Below are 14,066 nucleotides of genomic sequence, written 5' to 3'. Positions count from 1 at the left end.
CCAAGTCCCTTAGCCATTCCTTCCTAAATACTTTGTCGTGGCTGGGGTGGGGGTGGGGAAATGAATGAAAGGAATGTGACCTGTTCACGTGCTGCAAGTGGTCTTCTGGCAAGATCCCATGGCTCGGTCGGGGTGGGATCTGCGGTCAGGGGTGGAGGTCACCCACATGCCCACCCAACCCAGTGGTCAAGGGAAGTGGGCGTTGGGGCAAGCTGACGCTGGGGACAGGGCAGGCGGGCAGGCAGCCACAGGGCCACCCTTCCACGGTCGCAGGAGGCAAGAAAGGACCCAGAGCCGAGTGGCTCAATTTGCTGATTTAATGGCACTTTGCTGCTTTCGCTTTTCCGGTGGCAAGGGTTGCCACCTTGGGGCGGGGGAGGGGGCGCGTGGGGGTGAGACGGCGTGGCTGTGGAGTGCTGAGTTACAGTGGTAGGGGGGCTGGGGGGCACACGGACATTCGGAGGGCCCAGTGCAGGGAGGGCACTGGGCGGTGTGGATGTCCCTTTCACGGGGGGACCAGGAATGTGGAGTGGTGCTGAGACTGGGGGTGCGGGGGCCCCATCCACAGCCTTCTGAGGACCTTGCCCCCGTCTTCCCCAACTATAGCCCTCCTCTTGCTTGCTCCGGGTGGCGGGGGGCTCAGTCCCAGGAACACAGGCTGGCTGGGGCGGGGTGCGGGTGGGGTCACAGTGCTGGCTGGCCGAGGAATGCGACTGGGCTGAGGGGTGGGTCGGGGAGTGGCCCCAGCCCAGGGCAGGAATGTGGGGCTGGGGGCAGTGGTCCTGAGTCCTCTGGAGCTCGGTCTGGTGGGGGGGGCGGTGTGGAGTGAGAGAGGTGGGCAGGGCCGGGGCGCATGGGAGGGGGGCCGGCTCAGAGTTTGTGGGGGTTCACCCACTTGTAGGTGCCCTCGTACTGGAAGCCCACGCGCTTCATCAGCTCGTCTGCCTCCACAGGACCCCGGCTGGCAGAGGGACAGGTGGTGAGGAGCGGTGAGGGAGCCCTGAGCCCCAGGGTTCCCCCTCGCCACCCCTGCCCCCGTCATCCCCCATCCACACCTTGTCTTGTCCCCCACACCTCCTGCGTAGACCTACCTGCCGTACACGTAGGGGATGGGCTGGGCCTTCTCGCGTTCAATGTGGTGGAGCAGTGGAGTGAAGATCCGCCAGGCCTCCCGCAGTTCATCGCTGAGGGGACAGGGGTGGGGATGGGCGGCCAGTGGGACCACAGAGGAAGGGGGACAGAGGAGGGAGATGGTGGGGGAAGGGGATGGAGGGGGAGTGGGGGACGAGGGGAGGGGAAGGAGGCCTCTGCTCACCTGCGCACGAAGTGCATTTGGCTCCCGCAAAAGACGTCCAGGATGAGGCGCTCATAGGCGTCAGGGAGCTTCACGTTCTGCGGGCAGGCCACAGGGTGTTACCAAGGTGCTGAGCCCTGTGGAGCCTTGGGTGGCCGCCCCTGCCCAGGGGGCAGGCAGGTGCCCACCTTGTATCGGTTGCCATAGGTCAGGTCAAGCTCCGACTCTTCGGGGTTGAAGAACATGCCAGGCTTCTTGGTCATCATCTTGGTGTATACGGCCTCGTTTGGCTGCACGCGGATCACCAGCTCGTTGCGCTTGCACTGCTGCCGGAAGATGTCCCCGGCCACGTCACGGAACTGCAGGCGCACCTCTGCCTTGCGCTCATTCAGGGCTTTGCCGCAGCGCAGGATGAAGGGCACCCCTGTGAGGAGACGGGGGATAGACACAGCCGACTTTGGGAGCGCTCGGCCGGCCACAGGGGCCAGCTTCCATCCCTGTGGGCCAGCGGCGACACCTACCATCCCAGCGCTCGTTCTCCACATAGAGGACGGCGGCCGCAAAGGTGGCTGTGGTAGACCCGCGGGGCACCGTGGGGTCATCCAGGTACCCTTTGGTGGCCTCCCCCTCTCCATCGGGGTTCCCCACATACTGGCCCAGGACCACGTTGCTCGCCTGCACCTCTGAGATACATTTCAACACCTTGACCTGCAAGAGAGCCGGGAAGACAGGCCCCTTGGGTAAAGAGGACACCGGGCGCCAGGGAGCCATGTTAATGCCCAGGGGTGGCCTTCCCTAATGGGCAAGTGGCCCCGATAGTCAGGAGATGTCCTGCATGCAGCTTTGCTCCTGCTGCCAAAGCCGGGCTTTAGGCTCTGTCCCGTGAGGGCCCTCTGGGACCACCTCACCCCACCCTCGCTTCTTCTCCAGGAGAAGCTTGGTTGCATGGCCCTGTCAGTTCTCTGACAGGCTGCTCGCCTCATAGCCCAGGGCACCTGGTGCTCAGGATGGGTGGCTAGGGAAAGGGGGCTGGGCAGGGAGGGGGCGGCCCCACTCACCTTCTCATCACGCACGTCGTCCGAGTCGGTGGAGGCGGGCTTCTCCATGGCCACCAGACACAGCATCTGTAGGAGGTGGTTCTGCATCACGTCCCTGGGGGCAGGAAGGATTGAGGCGTGAGCTCCCTTAGCCCTTCCTTGTTGGCCACTTTCCGGGCACTCAGGGCCTCAAACTCGTCCTTCCAGGAACAAGCAGTGAGCTTCCCTCCTAATCCCCAATGTCTGCCAGGTCCCCTTAAGGAAAGGCAGAAGACAGTGACGCCACACTTTACAGTCCCCACTGACTGCTCACTCATGCTGCCCAACTTGAACCTCGGGGGGCCAGGAGCCCAGAGTGAGGCGGGGGAACCTGCAGGGGAGTGGGATGGTGCCTGTGCCCACCTCCCCAGGTAAAAGAGCCGGACTCTTACCGGATGATCCCAAATTCATCAAAGTAGCCCCCACGACCCTCAGTGCCAAAGGGCTCTTTGAAGGTGAGGATGACGCAGGCGATGTTGTCCCGGTTCCAAATGGGCCCGAAGATCCTGTTGGCAAACCTGGGGGAGGGGCACATGGAGGCTGACTGTGCATCGGAGTGGGGCAGCCCGGGACCCGTGGCCTCCAGCTCCAGCCCCGGCGTACCTCAGCACCATGAGGTTCTGGACCATCTCTTTGCCCAGGTAGTGGTCGATGCGGTAGATCTGGTCCTCACGGAACAGGGAGGCGATGTGGTTGGATAGCCGGTTGGAGCTCTGCAGGTCCCTCCCGAAGGGCTTCTCCACAATGATGCGGTTCCAGCCTCTGTGAGAGCCCAGAACCACATCACCCTCCCTGGGGCGGGGGTCAGGGCTCAGCATCCCATCCCCATCCACTCTCCCTTCCCTAGGGAGTGAAGGCAGAGAATCCCCGCCTCCTCTCGGCAGTCAGCTGGGCCAGCCAAGTTCTGCAGGGCTGGGTCTCCTTCGGCTTCTGCCCAGAGGACACCCTTTCTAATTCCCAGCCCTTGGGGCTCAGCTCAAAGCTTCCTTGGAAGCCTTCCAGCCTGATTGGCTGGCGAGTGGGAGGAGTGCCTCCTGCCCTCTGCTCCCTCCTGGCAACGCAGGGGTCCTGCGGGGACTGGGGGTGCCCTTAGCTAGTGGGGAAATAGGGGGAAGGGATGCCAAAGGCATAGCTCCTCCTGAGGGTTTGAACGTGGGGAAGTGTTAGTCGCTCAGTCGTGCCCGACTCTTTGCGACCCCATGGACTGCAGCCTACGAGGCTCCTCTGTCAATGAGATTTTCCAGGCAAGGATACTGGAGTGGGTTGCCATGTCCTTCTCCAAAGGATCTTCCCCACCCTGGGATCAAACCCGGGTCTCCTGCACTGCAGGCAGATGCTCTACCGACTGAGCTACAAGGGAAGCCCCCTTTATCCTAACAGAGAGTTAATGTGGCCATTCTACATCCAAACCTGGGACAAAGTGAAACAGACAAGGAACTGGCTTGGGGGACATAAATACACACGCAGGAGCTACTGCGTCACAGGCAGCAGGGTTCCTGTGGAGCAACACCGCCCCCTGGTGGCGGTCGAGGGGACCGTGGGAAGTGCCAAGAGCCTGAGAATAAGCCGGCAGCAGTGAAAAAGTTTCGTGGAGCAACACTGCCACCTTGTGGTGTTAGTCGCGACTGCTGCCAGGGACAGTGGGATTTCCCGGGAGCTGACCCTAAGGGTTAGGGATTTGGATGGTAAATACCAGTGCGAGCATTTTCGGGAAACTTCCAGAAAACGGAATATGCCCATTCTCCGCAGACTGAATTCATGGAAGTAACAAACCAGGGACATCTATCTTTTTCAGACTCCCTAGACGGGTTGGCCCCGGGGGCTCTGTTTAGCTTGCTGGGGCAGGTCACACCAGGGAGGCCGGAAGGGAGGCCGGAAGGGAGGGAGAAAGACCAGCCTTACGTCTGGCTCATGCAGGTCTCATGGATGTTTTTGGTGACAGCCTCGTAGACAGTCGGGGGCAAGGCCAGGTAGAAGAGGCGGTTAGTCTGTGTGCCCTGGTGAAGGGCATTTATGTGGCTGTTGAGGCGCTCGTAGGAGGCAGCGTCATTGTACTGGCCGGCCACGTAGGAGTTGCGGGCAAAGAACTCCTCCAGCTTGGACTTCTCCTCCGGGGTAGTCTGGGCAACACAGACACACGCATCTTGGCCCCCTGCCCTTGCTCTCCTGTGAGCCCACAGGCAGAGTGGTCAGCCATCCTAGCCTCGCATTGGTGTCACTCATAGCTCCAGCTCTGCACGCTCATGGGGGTGGGGGGTGCGGGCCTCAATGCCCTAAGACAGAAGCCGGAGTCCAGCAAACTGGGACCTGGGAGAAAGCTCTCTCTCCAAAGTCATGCCACCCAAGTACTGTGTGTTGAGAGAAGGCAGGCATCTCCATGTTTGAGAGGTCACAGGATACAGTGGGAAGGAAGTGGTAAGCCCAAGTCACAGGGGGTTGGGAGGTGCCAGGGAGGGGTGGCCTGGCGCAGGAGGGGCGGGACGAAGGGCCTCTGTGATGGGATGGGGGTGGTGGTGCTATGTGCCACCTGCCGAGACCTCAGAAGACACTCACTTTGAAGAAGGGCTCGCTCTGCTTGCGGATGTCAGCCACTGTGAGGCGGGAGCGGGCGTAGCCCACGATGTAGGTATCTTCGGGCAAAAGGCCGTCCCGGAACAGCCACCTGAGGGCAGAGCATGGCTGTGGCAAGGGCGAGGGGGCGTGGGGCCACAGGGGGCAGTGGGGACACAGGCTTACCAGATGGTGGGGTAGATCTTCTTCTTGGCCAGGTCCCCCTGTGGCAGAGAAACAGGCGTGGTTAGGAGCTGAGGACACGCCCCATGGGGGGAGACCTGTGCACGCTTGTCCTGACCACCCATGTGTAGCCTGAGCCACTTGAACTGGGGCCCAGTCTAGCCCTTGACCCTGACCTGGAGTTCCCGCACATTGCTGGGGGGCACTTTAAGGGAAAGAGACTTCACACTGGCCAGGAGGTACCCCATTAATTTGCTGGTCCCATGATCCACAGACTCATCTTGTGGTTGAATGGGCAAAACCAAAGCCAACACAAGAAGCCCGCTTCTAAAGAGCTCGTGGGCTAAAGAAAACCCTAGACTCACTGGGACTGAATGGCATTGGAAGTAGCATGCGGCAAAACTGAGGCGTGACTTTAAATGCTTATGTTAGCAAAAAAAAAAAAGAATGGCTCGAAGCTGATGAACTCAGCATTCAACTGAAAAAGTCTGAAAAAGGACCATCCATCGTCGCTTGGTCGTGTCCGACTCTTTGCGACCCCATGGACTGCAGCCTGTCAGGCTCTGCTGTCCATGGAATGCGCCAGGCAAGAATACTGGAGTGGGTAGCCGTTACCTCCTCCAGGAGATCTTCCTGGCTCAGGGATTGAACCCGAGTCTCCTGCATTGCAGGCAGATTCTTTACTACTGAGCCACCAGGGAAGCCCTAGAAAAAGGACAGCAGAATTTAAAAGCCAAACAAATTACAAGGCAGGAAACACTGCAAAGTAAAAATGAATAAAATGGAAAACAAGCCAAAAGAACAGTTCAACAAAGCCCCATCTTGGTATTTGAAAAAGACAATTAAATTAATCCAAACAGTCCCCTGGGCAAGAGTGCTTTCTAAAAAGGCACCAAGAATCACGGGGGCAGTGGGACAAAACTACTAACAGGAAAGACCACAGAGGGTTTTGTGAATGACCTTATCCCACACCTGACAAGTTACAAGAAATGGACTCTTTTCTGGAAAATTCCAACATACCACAATGTAGCGAGTGACCTGGGGAGGCAATGGTCATTAAGGAGACAGGATGGCATTCACACCCTTCCCAGCAAGCCCAGCCCGGCCCCTGACAACCGCCCCTGAAAAAGACAGCTCTGACAACAGGTCTCACAAAATGCCACGGAGAGAGACCGCCAGTCGGAGGCAAAGCCTGACTAGGGAGCATTTGCCAAGCCACATGGTGGCCCCGGGACCCTGTGGCCAGAGTCTGAGAAATGCACACAGGTGGTCCCAAGCCTGTCTCATCCATGAACACAGATACAGGTGCAAACAATTCTGCAGGAGATACCGGCAAACCCAACCCTGCAACGTCAAACATGGAGTATGTCCAAACTAAGTTGGGATCATCCTGCAAGTGAAAGCTTGGTTTGATACTGAAGAGCAAAAAAAAAAAAATCATTAACATTCACTACATGAACAGATTAGAGGAAAAAAAGCTCTATGCCATATGTCTAGTCCTTTAGAGTTTTCAATCTAGGAACCTTGTTAAAACTCACCAGATGAAGATTAAATGTTCCAGAAAACTTTAACACCTAGCATGACAGGACCTCTACCCAGACTAGGCATAAAAGGGAACTTTCTCACCTTGCTAAGCAACCCGTTAAAAACTCCACAAACCTCATATACTGTAGGAAAAGGTTGAAATAATCTTCTTTCGACAACCAGGAGCAAGAAAAGAGGGCCTGTGTTTAGCTCTTTACTCAACGCCCCACCAGAAGCCCTGCCAGCGGCAGGCAGAGAACAAGACACACGACAAGGTGGGGAAGGAAGTGTCACGCAGGCCTGGTCTCTGGCTGACCTCATGTTCATTTAAAAACAGAAAACCACTTGACACCAAGCTTTATGCAAATTATTACAAATAACGAGATTTTAGATTTGAAAAAGTTAATAGATGGTAGTAGAAACAGATTTCTTAGCTAGGGCACAGAGTGCAGTAACTGGAAAAATGGATGAATGAAAGCTTGAGCAAAATTAGAAACTCCTGGTTATCATAAGACACTATTAAGAAGATTAATTGGGAAAAAAACCCAAGATGAATAGACAAGCCACAGAATGGGAGAAAACATTCACCAGATGCAATATCTAGAATATATAACTCACTCCCCCTGATGTCGTAAAATGTGTTAAATGCCACTGGTTAGTACACTTGAACGTGGTTAAAAAGGTCAATTAAAAAGAAAAAAAAGCACTCTACAACAAAACAAGAAAAGAATTCAAGATCGGTAAAGGCTTGACCACATACTTCACAAGATGAATCAATGGTTACTAAACACACAACAAAGTGTTCAAGATGACCAGTTGTCACAAAAATACAAATTAAACCACAATGAGATCCACCTTGACCCTCACCAGGTTGTAATCTGAAAAAACTAACCCCATCTGGTGTTGGAGGTGGTGTGGAGCAAACACTTGCACCAAAGTTCACAGCAGCCATAATTCCCAATAGCCCTGAGCTGGGACACAGTGAAAGGCCATCAACAGGGAATGGACAAGCTGGATATCCACACAGTGGGACACCCACTCAGCAACACCAAGGGATAAGCCAGGGGGATTCCCTGGTGGTCCAGTGGTTAGGACTCCACCGCAGGGGGTTGCGGGTTCGATCCCTGGTCGGGGAACTAAGATCCTGCAAGCCACGCAGGGGGCAAGAACAAAGATTACAAACCAAGAAAAAAGGGATGAGCCAGTGACCTACTCAGCACAAGTGATTCTCAGAACCAGAATGCTGGACACACAAGACTCAACATCCTGAGTTCATTTAAGGGAAGCTTTAGAAAAGGCAAAACAGCCACAGTGACAGAAGTGAGAGTCCAGAGCAGGAGGTGGACTGGCTCGGGAGATGGAAACATTGCCTCTGGTTATAAAGGTCAGAACCGATTGGACAGAGATGTCTTTCGATGTGTGCGAATGTTGCCTACAAATAAAAAGACTGAAAAGAACAACTGAGCAGTCGGCGGCCTTGGCCGCACATCGCGCTTGCTGTTGACCGTGTGAAACTTTCCAAGATAATGGCAAGTGTGTGAAGACACAGCCAACAGTGAGCAACAACGTGGTCATCCCACGAAGTCACCCAGTCCCTTCTCTCCAGGCCAGTTTAGCTGTCATAGTTGCAGCCACCTGCTTGCTTTTGGTGACCTGACAAAGGAATTCTCCACTCTGGATGGAAGAGGTGGCGAGCCTGGGCATGGCCTGGGCACAGAATAGGCGCCCTTTCAAGCCCCCTGCCCTGTCATCAGTGAGGGCTGCTGGGCAGAGCTGCTAGACTTGCCCCGGCAGGAAAACCACCTCCAGGGGTGAGGACCTGAGTCTTCAGGGCAAAATGACCCTTCAGGAGTCATGTCAGCACTGGACGCGGTCACATCTGTGGATTGTTGCAGAGAGGAGGCGCAGGACCAGAACTGATTGCAATCTGTACCCCTAGAAGGGCCGTGAGGAAGGTACTCGGGGAGCTACCAGGTGGGCAAGTCCTCCTCTGGCTGGGGGCGAGGGCAGGCCACTTTTGAGGCTTGCACACTCAGTCCCCATTTGTGGCTTCACCCTCTGTCTCCTGGGCCGAGCTGACATCTGCACGTGGACAAGTCCACGTGTCTGCTCCGGCCCAGGTCTTGGCTAGTGCCCAGCCCACATGGGCCAGTGTCTCTCCACCACCTCTGGGCTCCAGCAGAACCTGGAGTGCTCCAGTGGGTGGTTCCCAAACCAGGGTGCCCTGTGTTGCAGCCCCTGCCCCGTCTGCCAGCTGCTTAGAACTGATTGCCGAGGGCTCTGGAGCAGGGCCCCCTCCTGCCTGGCCACCTTCCCTGGGAAGCCCGGAGACAGCAGCGCCTCAAGGTCGGCCTCTGACCCCTGGCCGGGGTCTCCCTGGAGCCCAGCTGCAACCCCTGTGGCCCCTCTCCTCCCAGTGCCCAGCAGTGCCCACTTTCCACTGACCCCCTCCTGTCGTGGGGCTCTGGTAGAAGCCATCAGGCCCCTGTTGGTGGGCACCTCCTGGCCCAGAGGAATGTTTGCTTCCGATCAAATTCCAGTGGGCTAGTGTCCCGTCTGCTGAGTCACGGCACTCCACACCCGACTGTCCGCACCGGTCCCTTTGGGATTAGCAAGGGGTGGAACCTGCTCGCCTTGTTCAGCTCAGCCCTGCCACCAGTGGCCTGGGGCTCTGAGTCACTCACCCGATGGAGAAGTGAGGTAGGACCCGGACTGGGAGTGGGAGGCGCAGAGGCCTAGGAGTCCCCCCTACCCAGCAGCCTGGGCCCAATTGCTCTGCTGGAAGTAACGTGGGCTGAGAGCACAGTGCGCTATAGGGTCTGGAGGAGTCTGGGGCCACGTGGTGACTTAGCAGCAGGAGCAGTGCCTGCTGCAGATTTCCAGCCACCCGCATCTGGCCTGCCAGCACCCCGATCTTATCTCAAGTCTCCAGTTTGATGAGCCCTTGGTCTTGCAGGGTGTTAGGGTGGAGTGTGCAGCAGTAGAACTGGGGAGGCTGGGCTGGGGTGGGCTCTATCCCCCTCAGGTCAAGGATCTGCCCAGCCTCCCTCCTGGGCCATGGGGTTCATGACTCATCAGCCCTTTGGGGGAGCGCCAGAGTCACTGTGACACAGCAGGAATCTTATCACCCCAGGAGGGGAGGCGGCCCAGAAGTACCCCCCCGCCCCGAGGAGAGAGGGCCTAGGTCCTCCAGCTCAGCCCTGGCAGGACCCCATCTCCAGGATGGGCCCTGGAGCACTCATCAAGCCCATGGCCCAGATGGGGAAACTAAGGCCCAGAGGCAAAGGCCGCCCTGTGGACCCTGCAGTGAGCCACTTCTGCCTGAGGGGCTCCTCGGCCTGTTCTCTCATCTCAATTGCTCTGTGTCCGATGGGGGTTAGAGTGGCTCCAGCCCGGTAGGCCCAGGGTTCCTCTCTCAACACCGGTCTGGAAGGAGAAATGGGGTTCTCGGGTTCCAGAGGCCTCCGGAACAGGTCCTGTAAGTACCTCTATTGCCCTCCTACCGAGGGTGGGAGTCCGGAGGAGGGAGCAGGGAGTGACTGCAGCTACAAGGCCATAGCGTAACTCCTCCAGCTGGCCTTTGGACGGGGCGGAACCTGGGCGCGTGGCTGCGGGTTGGGCAAAGCCGGCAGAGAGGAGAGGGGCAGAAGACAGCTCATCCTTTTCGGAGTCGCAGGTTCTGCTCCGAGGCTCTGGCTCTGTGGGCCTTGGCGCCTCCCAAGGCCTCGGGCGTGAAGGCCTGGCAGTGTTTGCTGTCACATGCACTCACCTTGGGGCCCAGCCCCCAGGTAAGGCTCCCACAGTGGGGGATGGGGGTGTGGGGGGCCTCAGGGTAGGTGCCTGCTATGCTTCGGAGAACTACTTGGTCTCCCAGAGTAGCAGGTTTGTGCCGCCTGCCTGCCTCCCACACATCCCAGCAAGAAGGGGAGAAACAAAACAACAAAAAAAAGAGGCTCTTCTTGGGAGGCCCTGGTCCTTCCCTCCCCCGCCCCCCCCCCCCCCCCCCGGCAGCCGGCACTTCCCCTTTCTGCCCTAGAAGCTTCTGCTGATTGCTCTCAGAGCAGAGAAGAGCAAAGGGGAACTGCTCGGATTGCAAAGAAACAGTATTGCCCAATGCCAAGGCCACCACACGTGAAGGCAGGGCGGAGTCACCGAATCAGCTCAGCAGAACCCCGGGGAACCTTGATGCTCCAAAGACTTCCATTGCCAAGTGGAGACGGTGGGGTTGAGAGAAGAGGAGACACTCGGCCCAGGCCACAGAACACACTTGGATGCTCTCAGTGAGGTGTTTAATGGGAGTTGAGGGTCTGGGGTCATAGGCCATTTACTGAGGCTGGGGACCCTCTGCTGGAGTGTCTTGGAACAGGCTGGGATGAGGTAGGGGAAGGAGGAAAAACAGTCCTGAGTAAATTTCTTTGTCAACCTATTTCTTGGACCAAGTCCCAGGTGTTAAGGTTTCTGGCTCCTCGAAGGGACGAGGCTGGAGCCAGGGTGGGGGCTAAGCTGCCCCCTGTGTGACCCTCCTGGACATCCTACAGTCTTGGGGTGATAAGACGGTCAGGGGAGAGTTTCGGGCAGCTTTCCCTTCCCTCCCAGTGGCACAGCCCTCCTCACCCGCAAAGCCCCCTGCCCTGCATTCTGGCTCTTTTTCCAGGTTCTGACCAGAATCACCAAACCGGCAGGAAGCACGTTCTACGATACATGAATGAAGAACTGAATTCCTCCAGAGCTGAGGGGACAGGGGTGTGGAAGGGACAGAGAGACTATGCCTGCCCTGTCAAGAGCTCACTAGCTTGGTAGAACTCTCGCTTCAGGTTTATACAGTAAGTCACCAGCAGAGATGCTTGTAATCCCGGGGAGTGGATTCTCAGTCCCGTCCAGGGTGAAAAGTTTCCCTTTGAGATGAAACGTCGACTGCGTTCCAGCCCTTTCTCATGTCTTGCCACCGGGTCGATCTTATTTCCACGTGGCACATGGGGAGAGTGCTTTTAATCGGAGGGGCCAGTCATGGCTCTCCGAGGACCCACCCACCCTCTCATGTTCCGCCACCCCTGACACGTATGGTCAGCACGCTCTGTTTCTGCCTTTGCTTCTAGTTTCTGGCCTTTCTGATTACAGCAAAGTGGCAGTTCCACTGGCTGGACAATGGGGCTGGTCTCAGCTCCTCGGGAGGCCTTGGAAGTCAGGGCAAAGAAATGGGGTTTCAAGAAGGGTCAAGTGTGTGTCCTCGGGGACCCTGAGGGTAGACAGACAAGGTAGAGATTGGGCTCTGGATCCTACCTTTGGCACTGACTGTGTGACATCTGTCAAGTCAGAAACATGTTTGGAAAACACCCTTCTGGAATGGACTGCTTCCCCCGTTTACCTCTCTGTCTCCCCTGTGGAGGAGGAAGTCCAACCATACAGTCCCAAAGGGCCTCCCAGCTCCGGGACAGAGGTCTACACTCAATGGCTACACACGACTTCAGAAATGCCTCACAGTGTGTGTACACTGGGTGGTAACGGGTTGACAGCGGCCCCTGAGCAGGGGCAAGAGTCCGAGGGGTCCGACGGCAAGCAGTTGGGAAAGCACAGGCACTGTGAGGTCCCTTCTGCTGCTTTTAAGCTGTGGGGCTTGGTATGGGAGACTCACCGATGCACCCATGATGATAAAGATGTGCGTATCAGCCTGATGGAAGTCATCACCCTGGTACAGCTCTTCTCGCAGGATCCCGCACACCTGGGTCCGGCTCAGAGCCACCTGCTCTGCCATGGTGCTCTCTAGTGAAAGAAAAACTCAGTTGACAAGGCAAGAGCCGAGAAGAGCACTGAGAAGCTGGCCCCTTTTTGGAGGAGACCTTTGGGTTCTCCTCCAGCAGATGTTTCATTACTGAAACCACTGACTGTGAATACCCGGGGAGCAGGATGTTCGGGAAATTAGAAACTGCTGGCCCTGGGCTCCGGCCATCCTCTCTGGGCAACCTTCCGTGGTGTATATTACAAAATGAGCCAAAGCATTACTGGATTCTTGCTAGGGCCTCAGCTCTAGGGCGACTGAGTAAAACGCCGCTGGAGCAGCGTATGATCTGCCTAAGACCATGTCGACCAGGATGCAGGCAGAAACTCCACAATGAGGTGGAGCGTGCGAGGTAGTGCAGCCGATGGGAGTGTCGCTCCAGTCCTCCTCCTGCTACGCTGGGCAGTCCCCCGGCAAGTCCCTGGCCCTCTCGGGGTCTCCGTCTCCTCGGGGGTCCCATGAGGGCAACGCAGGGTACCAGGAGATCGGTTAGACCCTCTGGATTTTGCCCCGTTCCCAAGTCTGGGCAATCAAAGTACCTCGCAGCGCCGCGACCGCCCACTCAGTTACCTGTGCTTCGCTGCTCTCGCCCGTCACACTCGCAGACCCTGAGTCCCCGGCCGTTTCCCGGGGCTGTGCCCCGCCGGCCCATTTAACCGGCGGGGGCGGGAACCTGGGCTGAGCTGACCGGCCTCAGGCGAGATACAGGGGTTTGGCCTCCTCGGGCCCCTCCCTCGTGGGGCGGGGAAGGTCGAGGGCGCTGGCAGGTGCGCGCGCATCCTGGCCAGGCCCCGGGGGGGCCCTCCCCCTGGGGTCCTCCCCCCCGCGTGGAGGCCCCAACCCTGGCCCGCCCTGCCCCTCGAGCACCTGCGCCGGCCGCTGAGCCGCGGGCCGCCTGCTGTCTGGGCTGCGGCTGCGCCGTGTCCCCGCTACCTCGTGAGTCCGCCTGCAGCTCCCCGCAGCTCGCCCGCGTCCCCATCCCTGGCCCGACCCCGCCCCTAGAGTCCGGCTTTCCGCGCGGGGCCCCGGCGAGGTCCTGCGCACCTCGCAGAGGTCTCCACTTCCGCCAGCTGCTTGACCCCGCCCCTCGATCCTGTTGGTGGGTGGGGTCTTCTGCAGCTCCGTCCCCTCGCCGGACCGGTTGCCAGAGCAGGTCAAACCGGCCCTATTAGATAATATCCTCGTTGTGGTTCCAACACTAGCGGGAAGGGGGACAGCCAAACGTCTGGTGGCTGGGTGCCGCCCTTGCCGGAGAGACAAGGGGGAATGCAGGTCGAGACGCTAATTACTGGGGAATGCCCCGCGGGCCAACCAACGCTGGCGGGTTCAGGTTCCCGTCTTGGGCAGCCTCCCTTGCATTTTCCGCTGGCCGGCCAGGCAGGGGCGGGACCTGAGCGTTTTATTTCCGGATCCCACAGCTTAGACACCGGAAGCCGGAAGTGAGAAGTTGGCAGCGGGAGAAGGGAAGGGCTACAGCGGAACTCGGACTTTCTTAGAGCGCCGGGGGTCCGAGGAACGCTCGGGGGCCGGCGTTCTCGCCCTTCTCACGTCGGACCGACTCAGCTGACAGGTGTGGCCCTCTTCCGAAGACAGGGTACCATCGGTGGGCGTTCTGCCGCCTCTGACATCCCCCCCCCGGCCCCGATGACCAGGTTTACCTCTC

The 14,066-nt window shown here is 58.1% G+C and overlaps 1 protein-coding gene and 1 non-coding gene across 7 annotated transcripts; one reads left to right on the top strand and one right to left on the bottom strand.

Moving 5' to 3' along the window:
- Positions 1–303: 303 nt before the first annotated feature.
- On the bottom strand, positions 304–13,753 carry G6PD (glucose-6-phosphate dehydrogenase). Of its 5 annotated transcripts, none has more exons than XM_088833631.1 (14): positions 13,271–13,753; positions 12,260–12,387; positions 5,719–5,808; positions 5,107–5,144; positions 4,924–5,032; positions 4,273–4,490; positions 2,974–3,132; positions 2,763–2,888; positions 2,353–2,446; positions 1,816–2,002; positions 1,483–1,718; positions 1,316–1,392; positions 1,092–1,184; positions 304–961 (listed from the first exon to the last, which is right to left on the bottom strand). In XM_088833631.1, the coding sequence occupies exons 1-14, from the start codon at positions 13,380–13,382 to the stop codon at positions 871–873; spliced, it is 1,758 nt and encodes a 585-aa protein (XP_088689757.1). In that variant the 5' UTR covers positions 13,383–13,753; the 3' UTR covers positions 304–870. The 5 variants fall into 5 exon arrangements, with proteins under 5 accessions (XP_088689757.1, XP_088689758.1, XP_055293800.1 ...); XM_088833632.1 differs by lacking the exon at positions 13,271–13,753 and adding an exon at positions 12,974–13,130; XM_055437825.2 differs by lacking the exon at positions 5,719–5,808 and having other exon boundaries at positions 13,271–13,749.
- Positions 9,325–14,060, top strand: LOC129564146 (uncharacterized). 2 transcript variants are annotated; one of them, XR_016036832.1, is made up of 3 exons: positions 9,325–10,415; positions 10,664–11,450; positions 13,822–14,060. It is a non-coding gene; the product is annotated as an uncharacterized LOC129564146 (transcript). The 2 variants fall into 2 exon arrangements; XR_016036831.1 differs by lacking the exon at positions 13,822–14,060 and having other exon boundaries at positions 10,664–10,912; positions 11,282–12,265.
- Positions 14,061–14,066: the final 6 nt, after the last annotated feature.

The sequence above is a fragment of the Moschus berezovskii genome, chromosome X, assembly GCF_049115385.1.
Source record: "Moschus berezovskii isolate FMDL1 chromosome X, NW_MosBer_1.0, whole genome shotgun sequence".
NCBI lineage: Eukaryota > Metazoa > Chordata > Mammalia > Artiodactyla > Moschidae > Moschus > Moschus berezovskii.
The sequence above is the reverse complement of the archived record's forward strand: the minus strand, read 5'-3'. Positions and strand labels throughout refer to the sequence as shown.

Bases quoted from the DNA above. Each gene is read 5' to 3' on its own strand.
- G6PD (XM_088833631.1), bottom strand. From the start codon at position 13,382: ATGGGGACGCGGGCGAGCTGCGGGGAGCTGCAGGCGGACTCACGAGGT. The intron at 2,003-2,352 runs GTGAGTGGGGCC...GCTCTCTTGCAG, and splicing joins ACGACGTGCGTGATGAGAAG to GTCAAGGTGTTGAAATGTAT. The intron at 1,719-1,815 runs GTAGGTGTCGCC...GTCTCCTCACAG, and splicing joins GGAGAACGAGCGCTGGGATG to GGGTGCCCTTCATCCTGCGC.